Genomic DNA, 19527 nt, shown 5'->3' on the forward strand with positions numbered 1-19527 from the left:
TGTGCACCTGCTGGCTCAGGCTACTTTTGTTTCCCTGCTTGGGGGTGTCAGGACAGGGAAGGAATAATACTGCCTTCAATTAAGAGTCATAAAAATAGTAATAATAATGATGATGATGGTGATGCTTACGTGGCTGGACAGCGTTATTTTCCCCCAAGGGAGGCATTCCTTGTTGTTCCACAGATGAAAGAGAAGCTGAAGTTCTGAGAGGTTGAATGACTTGTCTGAGGTCACACAGCCCATGAGTGAGGGATTGCCTGAGTGCTCCTGGCTGTAGCTTCCACTTGTGGAAAGCAGTGCCTTGGGCAAGGGGCAGGGCTGCAGAGGGAGGCTGCTGCTCACCCCACTCCTCCCACTCCTGCTCACCTGCCAAAACCCTGCTCTGTGCTCTCCTGGGGTCAAATTGGGCAAGGAGACGGCTGGTAGGCCTATCAAGCCATACAGTCTTTGTGAAGTTTCTGTACGAGGTGGTTCTTTTTTTTTTTTTTTTTTTTTTTAAAGATTTTATTTATTTTATTACAAAGTCAGATATACAGAAGGAGGAGAGACAGAAGAGGAAGATCTTCTGTCCGATGATTCACTCCCCAAGTGAGCCGCAACGGGCCGGTGCGCGCCAATCCGAAGCTGGGAACCAGGAACCTCCTCCGGGTCTCCCACGCGGGTGCAGGGTCCCAGTGCTCTGGGCCGTCCTCGACTGCCTTCCCAGGCTACAAGCAGGGAGCTGGATGGGAAGTGGAGCTTCCGGGATTAGAACCGGCGCCCATATGGGATCCCGGGGCGTTCAAGGTGAGGACTTTTAGCCGCTAGGCCACGCCACCAGGCCCACAAGGTGGTTCTTAACTCCAGTCTGAATGGAGCTGCTTAGCCGAGCCAGTAAACCAGCTTGTTCGCAGGGACTTGGTTGGAGGACTGGGGCTGGTCCACTTTTCCCAGAATCGAGCCTGTATCCTGGCTGAGTCCCAGGCTGAGAAGGGAGATGACACCGTGGCTGCTGCTCACACTGTTGCTGGGAAGGGGACGTGAGACCTGCTATGGCTGCTAACTGCGCACCCTGCCTTCATCCTGGCCCTGGGGAGACCAGGGGATGGGGCGGACTGAAGTACGACAGGCCTTTCTGGAGGTCCCCAGCCAAGGAGGGCCAGGTCTCAGACCAGGTGTGGGACTTTCTTCCCCTGTCTGCGGCCCCAGCTCCTCAAGGCAGCTGTGGTCCTGTGACAGCGCTCAGCCCTTGGCAGGCTTGTCTGCAGAGCCTTCCCTCACATTGCTGCTTGCTGAGGCCTCCAGGGTCTCCCGGTAGAGGGATGGTGTCCACTACCCGACAGATGTCCTTGACAAGAGGCTTCTTTTGGGGGAGTGCAGCAGGGGCCTCCTTGGGCTTCTCCCGAGGAGGATGGGAGTAGACCCCTGGCTCCTACCCAGGGAGCTCTCCTGACCCCTGCAGGGTGGCTTCTGCATAGGGGACCCTCACTGGGACCCTTCTGATGATGTCCTAGCCACTGCCAGGTGGCTCATGTGCCAGGCGGCAGGTGTGAGTTCCAACTTAGGCTAAGAGGAGCCCAGAGGAGGGCGAGGGGAGCTGATGGGTGAATGAGAGGAGGGACGCTGGGGCCTCTGGCTGAGCTCAGAGGTCAGCTGAGCAGGAAGGGAAGGACGAACAGCCTTGCTCCTGTTTGCCTCGCTCCAGGATCCTCTGGAAGGTTCCAAACATTTAGTCTGGGGCCTGGCCCAGAGGAGGAGGCATTTTGACTTGACAGTGTGTAATGATTGCAGAGGGCGAAGTGCGATTTCTAGGACCCAGGAGGTGCTGGACCGAAGACTGGGTGGCCAGTGAGAATCTCTAGAGAACAGGTGCACCATTACCTGCCTGTAGGCTGTTGTCCTGTCAGTTGGGAGGGCCTGCCAGGGTCGGGATTCAGTGTGGGCTGGTGCCTGTTAGGCCAGTTTGGGGCTGTGGAGTTGGATCTACGAAATCATGACCTGCAGAGCACCAGCAAGAAGCCTCGGAGGTCTGCCGCCATCCTGGTACATCCAGGGAAGTGGATCCTGGCACATCCTGGCACATCCTGAGAAGACTAGACCTTCCTGAGCTCCCACCGGCTGCTAAGTCCAGGTTTGGTTGGGCGCTGTGTTCCTGTGCTCTCCGTGAACCTGTGAAGGTTCAGCAGCCAGTAGAGCTCATTCCACACCTGGTGTCCCGTGAGGGGCGCTCTAAGAAGCGACCTGACTGTCGCAGGGCCAACCTTGCTGCAGTGTTCCGGGTTTGAATCCCTGCGTGTGAGTCTAATTCTGTATTTGAAACTGTGGCAGCTGGTGCATGTACCTTGAGCCATCTGAGAAGCAGCGCTCGGGGGAGAACCTTGTCCTCAGCCTGGGGTGCTCACGTCCTTCCTTCTGCTGCTCCCCCCCTGCCCCTGCTCTCCAGTTTCCTGTGCCCACACCATCTGTTAGGCCTGCAAGTTGTTGCTCCTCTGGGGTAGACACTCTCCCGCCACCCAGGACAGGTGGGGAAACTGAGCCAGATGGCTCAGCTGGTTATCCTGCTGCCCGCAGCACCAACATCCTATTTTGAAGGCTAGTTCGGGTCCAAGGCCGCTCTGCTTCTCACCCAGTTCTCTGCTAATGTTCCTAGGAAAGCAACAGAGGATGGCCCCAGTGCTGGAGCCTCTGCCACCCACCTGGGAGACCCAGATGGTGCTCCTGGCTGCTGGTTTCAGATTGGACTAGCCCAAGCTGTCTGTGGCCATTTGAGGTGTGAACAAGCAGGTGGAAGATTCCCTAGGTCTCTTTCCTTCTCTGTTGTTCTACCTTTCAGTAAATAACAAAGTTTTAAAGAGTGGCTGGACATCTGCTAGTCTGGTACATCCAAGCTTACATAAGTGACACTGTCCCTGCTCTGCCCCTCTCCTATCCAGTTATGCATCTGCTACATGTGGCCCATAGCACAGCGCCAGGTGGGCGGGAGGTATGCATGCATGGGGGTTGGACTTTGTGCCGGGGGTTGGACTTTGTGCCAGGGGTTTGGTGCAGGGTTTCAGAGTTGGAGAGGCCTTGCCTTGAATCCCAACTCTGCTTGTTGCTGGCTGTGTGATTGTGGGTGTCTTTACCTCTCTTAGTGTGGGAGTCCTAACTGGAGAGGTAAGGAAGCTTAGAAACTCCCCACAGGGAGTTGAACATGCAACCCAGGCCCTGGTGTGCACACATGCTCAGTGACGGGCTGGCTGGAGCCACAGGCAAAGGGGGAGCAGAACCAGGGTGGAGCCTGCTTCTCTCCCCAGTGACATCTGTCCCCTATGAGCAAATGGCTCTCAGCAGGGTGTGGGGAACACAATCTCCCTGGGTTGGCTGGGACCTCCAGCCTCAGGGCAGCTGCCCTGTTCCCAGGTCTGGGGTTCCAGGCTGGGTGGCTGAGGTGGGAGGGTCTGTCAGGCCGGGCCTGGGCAGCTGACGGGACCTCCCTAGGGGGGTGCCTCGGAGGCCAGCTGCAGCCCCAGAATGGAACCAGAGCCAAATCCTGCCTTAACCCGTGTGGCTCCACTGGGGCTGGCGGCTCCCAGGCCCTGGGGCCGAGCCGCTTGGGAGGCCGGGGCTCTGTAACAGGCAGGGAAGGATTGCCTGTGGCCTGTGCCTCTTAACATTTAAGAGGAGTCAGAAGCAGCCTCCTAAGCAAAGAGCCCGTGAGACTCGCACGGCACAGTTGCCGGGGTGGCAGCTCGGCTGCTGTGAGCGAAGGCTTGTCTGAAGCTCAGGCGTCTGCCTCCCCCCCAGTGTGCACTTCTGCAAGCTGTCAGAGTCAACTCTGATCTCCTCTTGTATCTTTTCATTCAAATTCTGTTTGAAGGTGTTTATTTGGGGCTGGTGTTGTGGCAGGGAAAGGCACTGGTTCTTGTCCTGGCCGCTCCACTTCCAATCCCACTCCCTGCTAATGGCCTTGGGAAAGCATCAGAAGATGGTTCAAGTTCTTGGGCCCCTGTACCCAGGTGGGAGACCCAGATGACACATCTGGTTTTGGCCTGACCCAGTGCTGGTTATTGCAGCTATTTGGGGAGTAAAGCAGCGAATGGAAGATCTCACTGTAACTCCGACTTTCCAAAAAAAAAAAATATATATATATATATATATTTTCAAAGAGATTCATTTATTCATTTGGAGGGCAGGCTGTGCAGAGAGAGGGAGGGAGAGAGAGAGGGGGAGAGAGAAGGGGGAGAGGAGAGAGAGAGAGAGGAGAGAGGGAGAGCCTTTGCTCTCCTGGGTTGTTGGCATTGCAGGTGGCAGCTTAGCTTGCTCTGCCACAGTGTTGGCCTATCCTCGCCCACCCAGACCTTAAGTTGCCTCAGGTCCTGTTCCCCTGTGGTGGTGGCCATGCTAGGAGGCCTCCCTGCCACCTCTGCCGATGGAATCCCCTGCCCCTCTGTGGCATCCTCCTGTGGTGGCTTGTACTGCTCGGTCCTGGTGCACCCTTGGGGCTGCCCAGCATGCTCAGGCTCTCTCCCTGTGACAGCCCTTCAGATGCCTGCAGACAGCTCTGGCGGTCCCTTGAGTCTGTCCCTCTGGGCAGGGCTGCATCTGTGTGCAAGACCCCTGCCCCCCATAGCTCAGGTACCCCTCCCTGGCCTTATCCCCGGGGCCTGGTGCTTGTTTCCAGAGCTGTGTTGGGGCCCCATTTGTACTAAACACAATATAAATAGGGCTTTGGTTTTTTAGTTTTTTAGTGTTCTCAATGCGGGTGTATCCTCCTGTACTTACTCTTGCTCCCCTGCAGTTGGGAGGTTAGTGAAGGGAAGAAAACAAAACAGCTGGGCTCCATCGGGACTGCATCCCTTAATGTGATCACAGGGAGGGATGGCTGTGATGTCACTTGAAAAGTGTTCAGCCTGGTGCCTGGCTGCCAGGGTGGCCCAGGTGCCACTCTGTCCTCTTTGGGATCTTCAGAGTGCTGCCTGGGTGCCGCAAGTCTGTCGCTAGCTTTGGTGGTGTTCCCAGTTGCCCAACAAGGTGGGTATTGTGCTGCACCCATTTTTACAGATGTGTACAGTGAGGCTGAAACTCGGATGAAAGTCCAAGACCGTAAGGCTTTCTGCTTGGGTTGTGTTCTTTGTGTCTTCCTGGACAGTTGGGCCTGACCAGCTCTGGTTTTTTAAGAAGGCTGTTTTCCTAGGGCTTTGCCCAACGAGAAGGGGCTGGGGGTGCCTGTGGGAGTTGAGTGCTGGGCCTGGGAGAGCTGGAGCACTGGCATGGGTGCTTAGGCTGGGGTCTTGCTCTTGCTTGCCTGGCCGGGGGCAGCCTTGCTGATGCCCCTCTGGCCTGCGTGATTGTGGCCTATCCACCCCTTCTCCCTGTGGCAGGGCTCTGTGGGGTGGCAGAGTGATTCCCCTATCGGGGAGGTGGTGGCGGAGGGGCTCTGTAACCTTCAGAAGCTCCATCTGTGGAGGGGCCCTGGGGGTGGGCATGGCTGCCCAGCTTCTAGGTGTCAGCAGGACCATGAAGTGCACTAGGGGGCAGGGGCTTGCCTGTGTCTGCACCCACCTGACTGTGAAGAGCTGGCCAGTAACAACAGCAGGGAGCCACCCCACTCCCTACCCCGGGACCGAAGGAGCCTGGGTCTGGAGGGCAGGTGGCTTGGTCACCACCGTGTGTGACCCCAGTCAGCACGTGTGTCACTCCTATGGCCTCCGTGTCCTTCCCGGTGATCAGTGACACTTGGTGCTGTTCTGACCCCTGATTCAACAATCAAGCATCCAGAGTGGGTGTCAGGTGCCCCAAAGCTTGGGGGACCCTGGCTGGCCTGGTCTTGTGGACCAAGATCATGGCCACCGCTACGCTGTGGTGGGTGCTGTTTATTAAGCTCCTGCCTCCTACTTCCCCAACTCCTGGCCTTCTCACACCCATCAGAGGGTTTGTTTTCCGTTCACCCCTACTTTACCCCACTTGAGGCCCCCCAGTTGCCCAGTGTGTGCTGGAGCCAGGCCTCTGGTTTCACACCTTGTGCTCACCGCTGGTCAGATGCCTCCTGGGAAACTTCAGAGGACAGCCACTCCCAGAAGCTTCCCTGCAGGCCCGAGTGCCAGCTGCGATCCTGGGCTGGACTGTGTGAGTCATTTCCAGCAGGTCCTGCAGACCTAAAGGCCCCCTGCCCAGACTTTTTGCCCAAACTGGACAGAGCCTTCAGCGTGTGCATTGCTAAATCAAGGGGGCTTCAGGGGGCTGTTGGCCAGAAGTGGCCATGGGTGTAGCTTTGACCTGGGGCTGTTGCTGTCCTCCTTGGAAGTAACGGGTTGGGGGAACAGGGGATGGACGCATGTCCCAAGTGACTCCTGACAGAGCAGGAAGTGTAAATGTCTCCTTTAATTCCATGCAGGAGTCCCCACTGCTCCCTGCTGCAAGCCAGACCAGGTGCCGGGCAGGGGCAGTAGGCGGCCAGATGTGGGTGTCTGAAGTGTGGCTTGGAAGTTGGACATCTGAGAGCCTTCTTCATGGGCCCTCCTGCCCTGCGGGGCCGTGGCCCCTTCCCTGGGTGGGGGTTGGGCACTGCAGGCTGTACCACTTCTCCCCTATGCCCCGCTGAAGTGGCCTCTGGCTGGGTGAGAGGACCGCGTGACATCACTGGCTGTGAGGGTTCAGCCCTATGTTCGGCCCAGCCTTAGCTGGCAGCGGCCGAGGACCAGATGTGTCTACAGAGGGTGCAGGGAGGGAGAGAGTGTCTGTGTGGGTGTCCTCGCACGATGGGTGGGCTTCTGTATTTTGGTCAAAGGGAGTCAGGCTGATTTTCCTAGTCCCTCCCTCCCTCCCTCCCTTCCTGGGCCATCCGAGGCGGAGTTAAGTCAATATCACCAAATGGTATCACAGGATGTGAGGAGTATGAGCTAGGTCCCCACAGAACGCCCACATCTGGCAAGTGTTGGGCCTTTTGGGACTGTGGGATGATACAGATGGGGTTGGGGAAGGAAAGGCCCAAGTGCAGCCTCCACCCAGGGCTTTGTGCCAGCTTTGGGGCTTGACTGAGGGGGAAGGGGCTGTGGGTGCCCTCTGCTGTATCCCTTCTCATCCTTTCCTTTCTGCTGGGTTTCCACTGAGCCTCCCTGAGGCTGGGTCTTTCCCTGGCCCAGCCTGGTCCTTTTCCTTGCAGCCCATGCAGGCCGTTTGCGGGAGCTGTGATGCAGGGAGTGGCAAGTGCACTTGGAAAAGCAACCTCTTGTTCAAACTTTGACCTTCAGCTGAGGGCCTGTTGTCAGGAGCACTGGGCCTGGTGCTACAGCTGTGTCCCAGTGGTCCTCTGATTAGCACCTCCCCTCATGTGTGGCTGCCCTTCTTGGCTCCCACTGAACTTCAGGGGGCTGTGTGGAATGGAATTCCACAAAGGACAGTGGGTGAGTTGCACCTTCTCCCTTCTCACTTTTAAAAAAAAGATTTATTGGGCCTGGCGGCGTGGCCTAGTGGCTAAAGTCCTCACCTTGAACGCCCCGGGATCCCATATGGGTGCCGGTTCTAATCCCGGCAGCTCCACTTCCCATCCAGCTCCCTGCTTGTGGCCTGGGAAGGCAGTCGAGGACGGCCCAGAGCACTGGGACCCTGCACCCGCGTGGGAGACCTGGAAGAGGTTCCCGGTTCCCAGCTTCGGATTGGCGCGCACCGGCCATTGCGGCTCACTTGGGGAGTGAATCATCAGACGGAAGATCTTCCTCTCTGTCTCCTCCTCTCTGTATATCTTAGTAATAAAATAAATAAATCTAAAAAAAAAAAGATTTATTTATTTTTACCTGAAAGAGTTACAAGAGAAGAGAGAGATCTTTCATCCACTGGTTCACCCCTCAAATGGCCACAGGGGCTGGTGCTGAGCTGTTCTGAAGCCAGGAGCTTTTTCCAGGTCTCCCAAGGCCTTTTTCCAGGGTCCCAAGGCTTTGGGCGGTCCTCCACTGCTTTGCCAGGCCACAAGCAGGGAACTGGATCAGAAGTAGGACAGCTGGGAGATGAACCAGTGCCCATATGGGATGCCAGTGTTGCAGACAGAGACTTAGTCTACTGCGTCATGGTCCTGGTCCCCCACTCATCCTTTGGTCAGAGGTGCCTGTGTTGTCTGTTAGCAAAATGCTTTCTCTGACATCTGTTAGAAAAGCTGTCACTAGAACACTGGTTGTGCTGTCGAAAGAAAGAGAAGAAACTGAAAGAGAAGAGAAACACGCACATTACTAGTACTTTGGCCATGCACGCTCACACATAGGTGTATTTGAGGGGCTTAGTACGAGAAACCAGTGCAGCAGGAGGAGCGCTGGGGAGGAGCACAGTGATTTTAATGAGAGTGCTGGGCTGCAGGTCCCAAGCCAGGTGAAAGCACTTGCATACACTCGCCATAAACCCACCCACCCAACACACAGCAGTTTCCAATAAGACTCTTGTTTCCTCCTGCTCTGGTTTTAAAGGAACCACACACAGACGCAGGCGCTGGTAGTTGCTTAGAGGATGCTAGCCCGGCAGTGACCGAGCTGTTAAGGGGTCGTAAAAACACGGTAGCTTCTACTCGATGGTGCTTTGCTTCAAATGACAGTTGGGAAGGGGTCCAATCTTGCCCCATTTTCCCTTCTGTCTGAAGCAGACAGCAGGTCCTGCACCAGCCACAGTGGGCATCCTCACACTTCTCACACCTTGTCAGTTATTTGTATATGGGTCCCTGCAAGGGTGTCTGTGCCTCCACCCCCCCTTCCCCACTGTCACCTTCCTTGTGAGTCAGACGGCTCTTCTGGGGATACATTTTGTTCTAGAAGCCCCACTTCTGAAAGCTTGCCCTCGGGAAGGTGGCTGGATGGGCTCGTGGCTGGGTGGGCTGTGTGGGGTGGGCCCCTTACAGTAAGAACCGTGGGAAGTAGGTATCGAGCAGTTTGGAGCGTCCTGTGAGAGCCAGGACTTGTTGAATGTGACCCTATGGGGTGTGATAGGCTGTGAGCATGCGTGTAGGGTGAAAGAGCAGACCCCAAGGCTGTGTCCCTCAGGTGCCGCTGCCCCATGAGCTGTTGGGATGTGGCAACCATGCATCTACACACGGGGCAGGCGTGCCCTTTAGCTTCTTTGCTGTGACTCACACGGGTATCCTAGACATTTTTAAAAAACATTTATTTATTTTTATTGCAAAGTCAGATATACAGAGACAAGGAGAGACAGAGAGGAAGATCTTCCATCCGATGATTCACTCCCAAAGTGACCTCAATGACCGGTGCTGCGCCGATCCGAAGCCAGGAGCCTGGAATTTCCTTCAGGTCTCCCACATGGGTGCAGGGTCCCAGTGCATTGGGCCGTCCTCTACTGCTTTCCCGGGCCACAGGCAAGGAACTGAGACCGTCTGTGTTGTTCAGGCCCCTCTCCCTGCACCATTCATCTGGGTGCACACCGAATATGTACATCTTGTTGCTGGGCAGGGTTTCATGGTCAACCGTTTGACTTTTTGTTAGCCAGAGCTGCAAGCCAGGGCTGCTCTTTTGGAAGTGTTTTCTAGGCCCCTCTCTGCCCTGGCTCTCCGTGTTACCCAAGGAGCTTATGTGCTGGGGAGGCCCAAGAGAGAAGTGCTGGCCCAGGGAATGACTTTGGGAGTTTTCTGTGAATTCAAGCTGGGGGTGGGAAGGTGCCTGAGTGAGAATCCAGTTTGCCACGGACTGGTCCTGCCCTGTGTTGAGTCAGAGTTCTGCTTACTGGTAAAACAAACAGTTAAGAGCTTCAGTCCTGGCCCCAGGACTTGGGATTTTAGAAAATTACTTTGTCTTGGTTTTCTGGTCTGTGAAATGGGATACGTGCTGACGTGTAGCTCAGCTTGCTACCTCCAAGCATCGGCATCCTGTATGTGTGCTAGTTCGTGTCCCGGCTGCGTCACTTCCCATTCAGCTCCCTGCTCATGGCTTAGAAAAGCTGTGGAGAACGGCCCAATGCCTTGAGACCCTGCACCCGCGTGGGAGGCCTGGAGGAAGCTCCCTGGTACCTGGCTTCAGATCAGCTCAGCTCTGACCATCGTGGGCATTTGGGGTGAACCAGCAGATGGAATGTCTTTCTGTCTCATTCTTTCTGTGCATCTGCTTTTTCAATAGTAATAAATATATATTTTTTAAAAAGAAATGGGATTAATAAGTGTGCTTAGCTTATGTTGTCACTGAGGCAGTTTGGATCTCAGTCTTTGGCATGTATCAAGGTCGTGCAGAGGGTCTTGGCTGGGGTCCTAGTCCAAGGAGCTTCCAGGAGATGCTCTCCTGGCTGCCTGGGGCTGCATTTCGGAGAGAGCACTTGCTGGGGCACTGAGACACACATTGGGGGTTCATCCCAGCCCTTGACATGTGATGTGGGGACTGTGACTCAGAAAGCCTGACTGGTGGAGGTAGTGGCAGGGAGCATTGCGGAGTCCCAGGTCTGGGGCTCAAGGTCCCAGGTCTGCCATCATTTCCCCATCTGGGCCCCCAGACAAACCATCTCTCTTCTGTGAGGCCTCATTTTCACTCCTGGAAAAGGGGCCAAAGCACAGCGCATCAGCACCCTTGTTCTTGGAAGGGGTGAACGTCCCACCCGCGGCCAGCCGGGACCTGAGGGGAGAGGGGAAGCTTGGGTAGGCCTGGAGCTGTGAGCTGTAGGAATATCGTCTCATTCAGAGCTTACCTGTGAAACTGGGGTGACTGTCATCCCAGCTAGGGCATCTGTGCAGGCGCCCCTTGGTGTCGGCAATGAGACTGGTTTTGGGCCTCCTTTCTGTACTCTGTGCCCCAGATCAAAATCCAAGTTCCTGTTAGAAACCGGCCAGGTTGCTTTTCATCTACAGGGCCCCCCTGCATACTCTAAATCTGTGGATGATTTAGGATAGACACGTTGTTACATTTCATTGTTTAGGGAAGAAGCAGCAGAAGAAGGGAGAGAGAGAGAGAGAGAAAGAGAGAGAAAGAGAGAGAAAGAGAGAGAGAGAGAGAGAGAGAGAGAGAGAGATTTAGAGGGCTACCTTACATCCATTGGTTGTCTCCCACAGCCAGGGCTAGGCTACACTGAGCCAGGCACCTGAAACTGTTTTGTCTTTCATGTAGGTGGGAGTGACCTAAGCACTTGGGCCTTTCTCTGTTCGCTGCCTTCCCAGGAGCATTTGCAAGGAGCTTGTTTGGAAGTGGAACAGCTGGGTCTCAAGCCACCACTTTGATTTGGGATGCAGGCGTGGCGGGCGGTGGCTTAACTCCCTGCCCCACAACACGAATGCCCCAATAGTTTCAGCTTGCAGTTGAACCCACGAGATGCATCCACAAAAGGACACATGAAGCCCAGGGGCAGGAAGGGTGGCTGCTGACTTGCAGGCAGGGCCCAGCGGGGATGAGCCTGTTCCAGACCTACTTCTAGGCCCCAGTGTGTGCTCGCTTCCTGCCAGATTCCCCTGGTGTGCCTTTGCTGCCTGATGCCTGCGGCCAGCGAGGCTGCCTTGTCCTGGAGACCCTGGAACCGCTTCTGCTGTGATGTTGTGGGACCAACACTGTGCATGCGTTCTTCCTGTTTTATATCCAGCAGGGCAAGGAGACAGAGAAACCAGTGATCGTGTGTGATTTGAACTTTTTCCTAAAGATTTAATTTCTTTGAAAGGCAGAATGACAGAGGAGAAGAAGAAGAGAGAGAGAGGGTTAGGTGCAATGAGAGAGAAATCTCCCACCTGTTGCTCCATTCCCCAAAGGCCTGCAATAGTTGGGGCTAGGTCAGTTCAAAGCCTGGAGCTGGGAACTCCCATCTGGGTCTCCCTTGTGGGTGACAGGGCTCCAAGTGTGTGAGCCATCAAGCTGAGCCTCTTGGGATGCCTTAATGGGAAGCTGGGTCTGAAGTGCAGAGTAGCTGGGACTCAAACTGGCGCTCTACTGTGGTACCTCAATCAGTGGCTTAGCCGGCTGTACCCCAGTGCCCCAAGGGTTGGGCTGCCTGGATTGTATGAAGAGTTTCCCGTGGTGTTGCATGCTGCGTAGGTGTTCATTTCAAAGTCAGTGTTTAAGGAGAAAGTCGAGTGTTGCCAAAAAGGTCTGTAAGACTCTCTTTCCGAATGCTGAGTTTGAGATCCACTTTCCGTCTCTCAATAAATCTATCAGCAGCTTTGCCTCCAGTGTCGGAACACACTGCCTCTTGACTGTAGTTATTTTATTTTATTTATTTTTACAGATGAAGCCCTTGATCAGGTGGAAGGAAACTTCTGGACAGGCACCCGAATGATGCAGGAATAGGTTTCTGTGAATGCAGCTCCACCCCCTCCACGTGCAGGGGCTGTGGATGTGGATGTGGGAGGGGGCCTTGGATCCATCCCCTATCCTCACCCTGGAAACCTGTGCTGATGGGCTTAGTTATGAATGTCAAACGAAGAGGCTTGTGGTCCTATGAGGATGTCTGGGCCTCTCCTGGGGTCCGAGCACGGTGCTGAAGTTGGAACTTGGCACTGGGGATCTTGGGTGGGTCTAGCCCTAGCTACTGAGAGCCTTGACTTGAATTTGTGATCTCCCTGTCCCCCAGAACCAGAAAAATGTTGGGGCTGAGAGATCGGATTCCCTTGTCCTTCCTCTTGGTCGTTTTGATCTAAAGCTGATGGTCATGGGCTAACCTGTGCTTTACATGCCTTTGCAAGCAATTATGAGAAAGCTCAGCCATGCCTTGTTGCAGATGGGTAGGCACCACAGCCCTGCAACAGCACACACTGCTTGCAGCTCCCTCTTGCCACAGTGCAACCACAGTGTACGCCACAACGCGTACAGTCATACCCAACAAGCTTCCCGGCTTGGTTTGCGCTTCTTCCTTGAGGTTGCTTAGTACTCAGCCAGAGGTGGATGCTCTGGTTCACATTGAACGTTTAGATCCTGGGCTCTCGGTGTCTTCCTGAACCTTGTTTCAGTGTGGGTGAGAAGATACCCTTTAGGCTGAGCTTAGGAGAGGCAGTTCTGTGCCGCTTGCCTGGCTCTCACCTCTCTTTGGACAGGGAGAGCTCAAGGGAGCATCCATCATGCCCATCTGGGCCCAGATAATTCCATGGGGCCTGCAAAGCAAGGGGACCTCGCCAGGTCCCTGTGAATGCTGCCTGTGATGGGGCCGGCAGAGAACACCTTCCCAAATTGGGGCCATTCTTCCTGGGATCTTTACGTTAGTCCTGCTGGGGTAGGATTAGATCTTTAGACAAGCACTATGAATTCTTTCCCCATACAGAGGCCCTGGATGCATGCATGTCCAGAGGCTCATATCCAGGGCCTGAGCCTTCTAGGGTCCAGAAAGCCCGACCCAGCTGGCCCTGCTGTGGATTTTGGAGGAAAGGGCGAGTGGGCCTCTCCAGAGCTGTGAACACAGCCCTTTTCCCTTATGAACATTCTTCATGCCGGAAGTGGGCTCTGAGCTCACCTGCCTCTGCTCTGTGCATTCTCTGCCAACTCAGGACCTGCCCAACTTGGATAAACCCCTAGTGAGGCCTCAGCCTTGTCCAGATTCAGCTCTCTGACCCAGGGCCCTGTTTCTACTCCCGCTCTGTTCCTGTCCCTGGCAAGCCCTGACAAAGGCTTGGAACTTGAAGCACCCAGGGGCATGGAGCAGGTGCATGTGGAACCCCTCCCCCACCAGCATCTGCTCTGTGCCCCTCCCTGGGTGCTTCAAGTTCCAAGCCCAGCAATAAGGCTTCCAGGTGCAGAATACAAGGTCTGGGCAACACCAGAGGAGAACGGTGGCCACAGATGCACATGCTATTCAGCTGGGGAGCAACGTTTGGTAGGATGCATGGACCCCCCTGGCTTAGTGGACTCTTCCCTCCCTCGTCCTCCCCTATGATTCTTTTCCTTCATTCCTTAGTTTTTAGAAAAATGTTCATTTGAAAGGCAGAGTGATTTGGGATGGGGAAAGAGGGAGAATCTTCTATCCTCTCAATTCATTTCCCAAATGCCCACAATGGTCAGGCCCAGGACAGGAACCAGGAACTCCATATAGGTCTCCCAAGTGGATGGTAGGGCCACTCCAAGTTCTTGGGTCATCTTCTGCTGCCTTCCCAGGTGCATCAGAGCTGGATCAGAGGCAGGACAGCCAGGACTGGAACCAGCATGCTCATAGTCTTACCTGCTGCATCCAGGACCTTCCTGTGTCCCACAAACTCTTGCATACACACAGGCCTGCCTGTGTACACATAGGGTACCTGATGTCTAATGTCTGGCCTCATTAGGGAGCCAGTTGCTGGGGCCAGATGTTGAAGCAGTTTTGGAGTCCCTTTGCAATAGAGACACAATGCTCTTGTCCCCTCAAGGTAAAGGACAATTGAAAAGCGGGATGGAGAATAGAATAGAAAGAGACTGTGGTGCTAAGCAGGTGACACATCTTAACTTTTGCCAGTGCCAGTGTTACCAAGCACACAGGGCTGGAGTACTTCCCAGTACTCCAGGGTAGGCGTGTGTTCACACAGGGCCCTGGACATGGCATGTCATTGGCCTATGGGTGTCTTGGTCTTCACCTCTCTGTGCACTTGTACTCTGGTTGTGTGATCTTTTACAAATTTGCTCTGTGCACACCCAGGAGGGTATCTCTCTGTGTGGGTACTCATGCCATGCTCCCCCACTGTGTGCATATGTGGATCCCCAAGCACCCACCTGTATGCCTAGCATCCACAGGGGAAGATGTCTTTGAGTTTCCCTGGAGACTGAACAGGTGGGACTGTATGTCTTGGTCTCAGTGTACCAAGTATCTTCTAAATGAGACAGTGTGGATGGAGTTTGGGGAGGCCTTGGCCAGGAGGGCAGCCTCCAGTCAGGTTTGCTGCCCACACTGCCCTTGGCTTGTGGCATCGCACCAGTGGAATTCCATTTTAGGGGTGTTTGGGACTCATAGCTCCACCTCCCGGCCGGCTCGGGTTAGTGATGTGGCCCTGTGCCATCCTGGCAGGTGGCTGATTCCAGCTGCCTTAGGGGCCTTTCTTTCTGTGTACCCACTGCCCTGAATGTCAGTGTCACAGAACCAGTCTTTGCACATGTGATGTAAGCCTGAGCTGTGCGTGTCTCTGTGATGTGTCACTATATCTGACATGAGATCTTGATTCATACACAAACAAGGCTGTGGATTCTGTAACCTGCCAAGCCAGGCGATGGCTTCACTCCTTGCCTGCTCAGCTGGTCTCTTCCTTGTCTTGTCACAGTGTTGAGCCCATGTTCTCGGGACACTGACTTGGGAGGGAGAAAGCACTGGGTTAGCATTCCTTGGTCTGTTGGCTTGTTGGCCTGCACGCTTTCTCTGGAGTGTGTTGTATGAGGGTGAGGGCAGAGAGGGTCAGACCACGGGTGGATGATTGGGATGCAGATTTCAGCCAGGCAACTTGGTTCTTGCAGGTGACAGCTCCGGCTGGTGCTGCTGGGGCACATGTCCTGTGCAGGCACAGTGCATGGATGGTGCCATCTCACAATCCTTGCAGCACTCCTATGCCTTATGGAACCATGAGCATCCCATTTCTGAGAGAGTGAATCAGAAGCCCAGAGGTTTCATTTACGCAAGGTCACTGGGTTAGCAAGAGTCAGAGCCGAGATTTGAACACTGATCTGCCTCCAGACAGCCTGCTTGCTCCTCTCCAGCTGCCCGATCGGCCTGCTGTAGTCGTGGCTTGCATGTGGCGGACTGGGATTGTGGACCGCATCCTCCATGCCTAGGGTTTCATGATTGCGGAAGTGATTCTTGAGACAATGCTGGGTTTGAGCCCAAGCTCTGCATGGGCCGGTCATGTCACCGCTCAGAGAGAGTCTGTTAGGAAGATTAAACCCGGTGACGGCTGGAGAGCTGTCCGCACGGGGCCTGCCTCATGCTGTGCACCCATGTGGCGCCAGGGGTCGCATCGACGGTGTAAGGAGATCCAGGTGGTGTGCGGTGGCCTTAGTCGGCCACGTGTGTGGAGCTTCTGAGCCTGTTAAGTCGGAAAAACACTGTGTGCGCACATTTTTGGCTTAAACAAAGTTCCATTTACAAAGTCTCTAACCCGGCTCTAACATTATTGCGTGCCTCAGGCCGGGCTGCCTTCCAGGACAAGAGCCTGATTGTGCCTGAGAGTGTTTTCTCTCTGTGTGTTGTTTGCACCTGCCCAGTCTCATGCATGTGGCTGGGGGCTTCCCAGCCCTGCCCAACCTCTTTCTGTGGGTTTTCAGGGGGCAGAGTTGCCCACTGATGTTCTCTGGCCCATGCTCCAGCCTGCCGACTGCGGGAGAGCTGACCCCTGCACGGGCTGGGCTGTTATTGAGTGTGAGCGTGGGCATTGCCACCTGCACCTCACCCACCTCTGGGAGTAGTCTTGTTGGGGTTTTGGAATTACCAGGAGAACTTTCCTGTCTCAGTGGTGGTCTGTGATGCCTGATCAGAGTGGGCAGGGGGCGGTGGTAATGTGTGCGGGATTAGAGTTTTGTGAGTCTTTGCTTTGTTCCCTGGCTGCATCTCGGGTGGACATCCTCAGCTTCAGACAGTGATGTCTGAGTACTGTATAGCAGAGATCCCGAGGCTGCATCTGGTTCCGGACAGTACTGTGATCTGTTGGTGATGTCTACCTGGAGCACTGGGCTGGGGAAACTGTGGCTTATTTGCTGACTGTTCCTGTTTTGTTTCGATCCAGCTTTGTCCCTCCTTCCCAATCTGAGTATCAGTACGGGCCCCCCACAGAAGTGCCACCTTCCTCATGCTGTGCGCCACCTCCATGGCCTCTTGTGCAGCATGGGAACTCACAGGCCCCTCTCTGTTCTCTCTTGCAGTTGAAGAGGGGGAGGCCTCAGACTTCTCGCTGGCCTGGGATTCCTCTGTGACCGCAGCAGGTAAAGAAGCCGGGGGGGGGGGGGCGGGCTGCACTGGAATGGGGGTGGGGTGGAGGGGAGCAGCTGGGGTCCCCAGGGTAAGAGTGGCCAGGAATTCAGGAAGCCACCCGGTGGTTTGTGTTACCTCATGGTGCAGACTACCTTGGGCAGCACGATTTTCCGTCTTCTCCATCTGGTCAATAAACCTGTTGCAGACCAGTATGCCTGCTTTCTCCCCAGGGCCGTGTTGCCTCTATGTGGGCACCACTCAGGTAGGTGTGATGTCTCCCCTGGCTCAGGACTTGGGGATCCCTGCCAGGAGCGCCCCTGTATACTCATTCCAATCTAATTGCAGGCAGCTGCTTTGAGAGGCCCTTGATACTGTGGTGGCTGCCCATCAACCTCAGGCCTCCGGCGGGAGGTCCCAGGGATTCCTGGGGTGGGGATGACGTGACTTCTCAAGAGTCAGGGGACACGCCTTATCACAGAAGCATGTTCTCTGCCCCGTGCCTCAGTTTTCCAGCTCGAGGGATGGCTGGCTGAATGTAGCTTCTCCAATTTGGAGCTGCTAATGGAGTTTGAGATTGGGTGTGGAGTCTTTGGGAGTTACAGAATTGGCAGCACACCCAATCAGTGCCTCCAGTCACTTGTTCTGTGGGCACCAGGCTCTCTCCTTGTCCCACTCCGATGCCACCTGCCAAGTCTTACCCAGGAGCCTGACCAGTTCCCCCTGGATTCATGATATACCCACACCCAGCTTAGTCTTGTAAAATATTTTTTAAAAAGATTTATTTATTTATTTAAGATCTTCCATCTGCTGGTTCACTCCCAAGCAGCCACAATGGCCGGAGCTGAACCAATCTAAAGCCAGGAGCCAGGAGCCTTTTCCAGGTCTCCCATGCAGTTGCAGGGTCCCAAGGCTTTGGGCCTTTGGGCTGTCCTCAACTGCTTTCCTAGGCCACAAGCAGGGAACTGGATGGGACATGGTGCAGCAGGAGCGCAAACTGGCACCCATGTGGGATCCTGGTGCATGCAAGACAAGGACTTTAGTTACCAGGCTACTACTCTGGACCCTTGTAAAATCTTTTAAAAAAGTTTATCTGTTTGGGCCCAGCATGGTAGCCTAATGGCTAAAATTCTCGCTTTGCATGCAATGGGATCCCACATGGACGCTTGTTCTGGCTCTAGGCTCCTGCCTTCGAATCAGCTCAGCTCCGACTGTTGCAGCTGCTTGGAGAGCGAATCAATGAATGGAAGATCTTCCTCTCTGTCTCTCCTTCTCTCTGTATATCTGACTTTCCAATAAACATAAAATAAATCTTAAAAAAAAAGGGTTTATCTGTTTAATTGAAAGACAGATTGACCCAGAGGTAGGAGGAGTTAGAGAAAGAGGGAAAATATCTTGCCTTCGTTGTTTCACTTCTTAAACACCCACGGTAGCTGGAGCTGGGCCAGGCTGAAGCCGAGCTGGGAGCTCCATCCAGGAACCCAGGTCCCTCGCTCTTCTGTCACCTGCTGCCTTCCAGGCACAGAGGCAGGAGACTGTATTTCAAGTGTGAAGTAGCCAGGACGAGTGGTGGCTTAACCACTGCCCTCTGACGCTGGCCCTAAGCTAGTGGAAGGTCCGAAAAGCCCTTGAGTCAAGTTACCACTGCTAATTGTAGAAATGGGGGTAAGCAGGGAGATTTGCTCTGGCTCGGTATTTCAAACACATGTGGTCTTAGGCCTCAAGCAAAGGAGCATCTGAATTAGTTACCTATTTAAGCTGTGATTTCATAGACTTGCGTGGCTTATGATGATGTGGGAGAATATTGGATCAGGAAGAAAGTTTTAATATGTCTGATTCAGTGAAAATCATGAAGACAAATCACGAATAACTGGAATTTGGGAAACACTTGAGTAGGCTAGACAGAAGGACTCAGTTCTTGAACCCAGGTCCCTGGGCTCCGGGTATGGTGCTTGTTCCAGGCTCAGGCACTACTGCATCTGCAGGTGACTCAGGTCTCCATAACAGGGTCCCCCTCACTGGGGAGAGGCCTCGTCTGAAGCCAGCATGTTGGGGAGTGCTTGTGTCTTAGAGCTGGGAGCTCAGGGCAAGGCCCTGCGGCAGTGGAGTTAGCACTGAGTATGAAGGGAAGATGTAGAAGGGTGTTGTGCTGCCCGCCTGTCCTGCTCTGGATGGGGAGACACAATGAGCCTGCAAGGTTCCATGTTGCAGAGAGCCAGGCCGGGTGGCCGAGGTGGGGTGCACGTGCTCAGACTGCCGCTGGACCTGGGAGTACATTCCTGCCTGGACTCCCAAGCCACACCTGGAGTTGTGCACAGGAGGCCTCTGCCTCCAGCTGCTTTCCCAGGGCTGCTGTGGGCCACAAGGGCAGGTGGGAACCACCAGGATTGCCCTGTGGTTGCCACAGTGGGCATAGACCTTTGGGTGGGATAGCGTGACACTTCAGCTGATGAAGCATCTCCTACATGCAGGGGGGCCATGGTGTGTTGGAGTGCCCGGCGCATGGCTCTTCTCAACATGGGATGGGCTGGGATTTAACTCTTTCTAGCAAAGAGCTGAGCACACCTTATATGTGTGTCATGCAAGACAGACCCTCACTGTGGGTGCCTTCTGACTTTGGGGGCCTTTACAGCTATGGCTCCTTCTGGCGCCATCAGCTTCATAATTTCTGCTCAGTCAGGGCAAGGGGAGGGCAGTCTTCCCGGATGGTGAAGAGCCCACAGCTGGCCCCTCAGGACTGGTTTTTCCTTTGGCCCCTTAGTGCTG

General features: G+C 54.7%; 1 protein-coding gene across 2 annotated transcripts in view; it reads left to right on the forward strand.

Moving 5' to 3' along the window:
- The window catches only part of ZNF423 (zinc finger protein 423), a 399039-nt gene that overhangs the window by 138637 nt on the left and 240875 nt on the right, over window positions 1-19527 (forward strand). For both annotated transcript variants that reach the window (XM_058674445.1, XM_058674443.1), the window contains exon 2: window positions 16716-16775. Coding sequence is in view for 1 of the 2 variants with exons in the window: in XM_058674443.1 (XP_058530426.1) it covers window positions 16716-16775 (60 nt within the window). In the remaining variant the exon portion in view is untranslated. The remainder of the gene's footprint in view (window positions 1-16715; window positions 16776-19527) is intronic.

Source organism: Ochotona princeps, chromosome 16 (genome assembly GCF_030435755.1).
Source record: "Ochotona princeps isolate mOchPri1 chromosome 16, mOchPri1.hap1, whole genome shotgun sequence".
Taxonomy (NCBI): Eukaryota; Metazoa; Chordata; class Mammalia; order Lagomorpha; family Ochotonidae; genus Ochotona; species Ochotona princeps.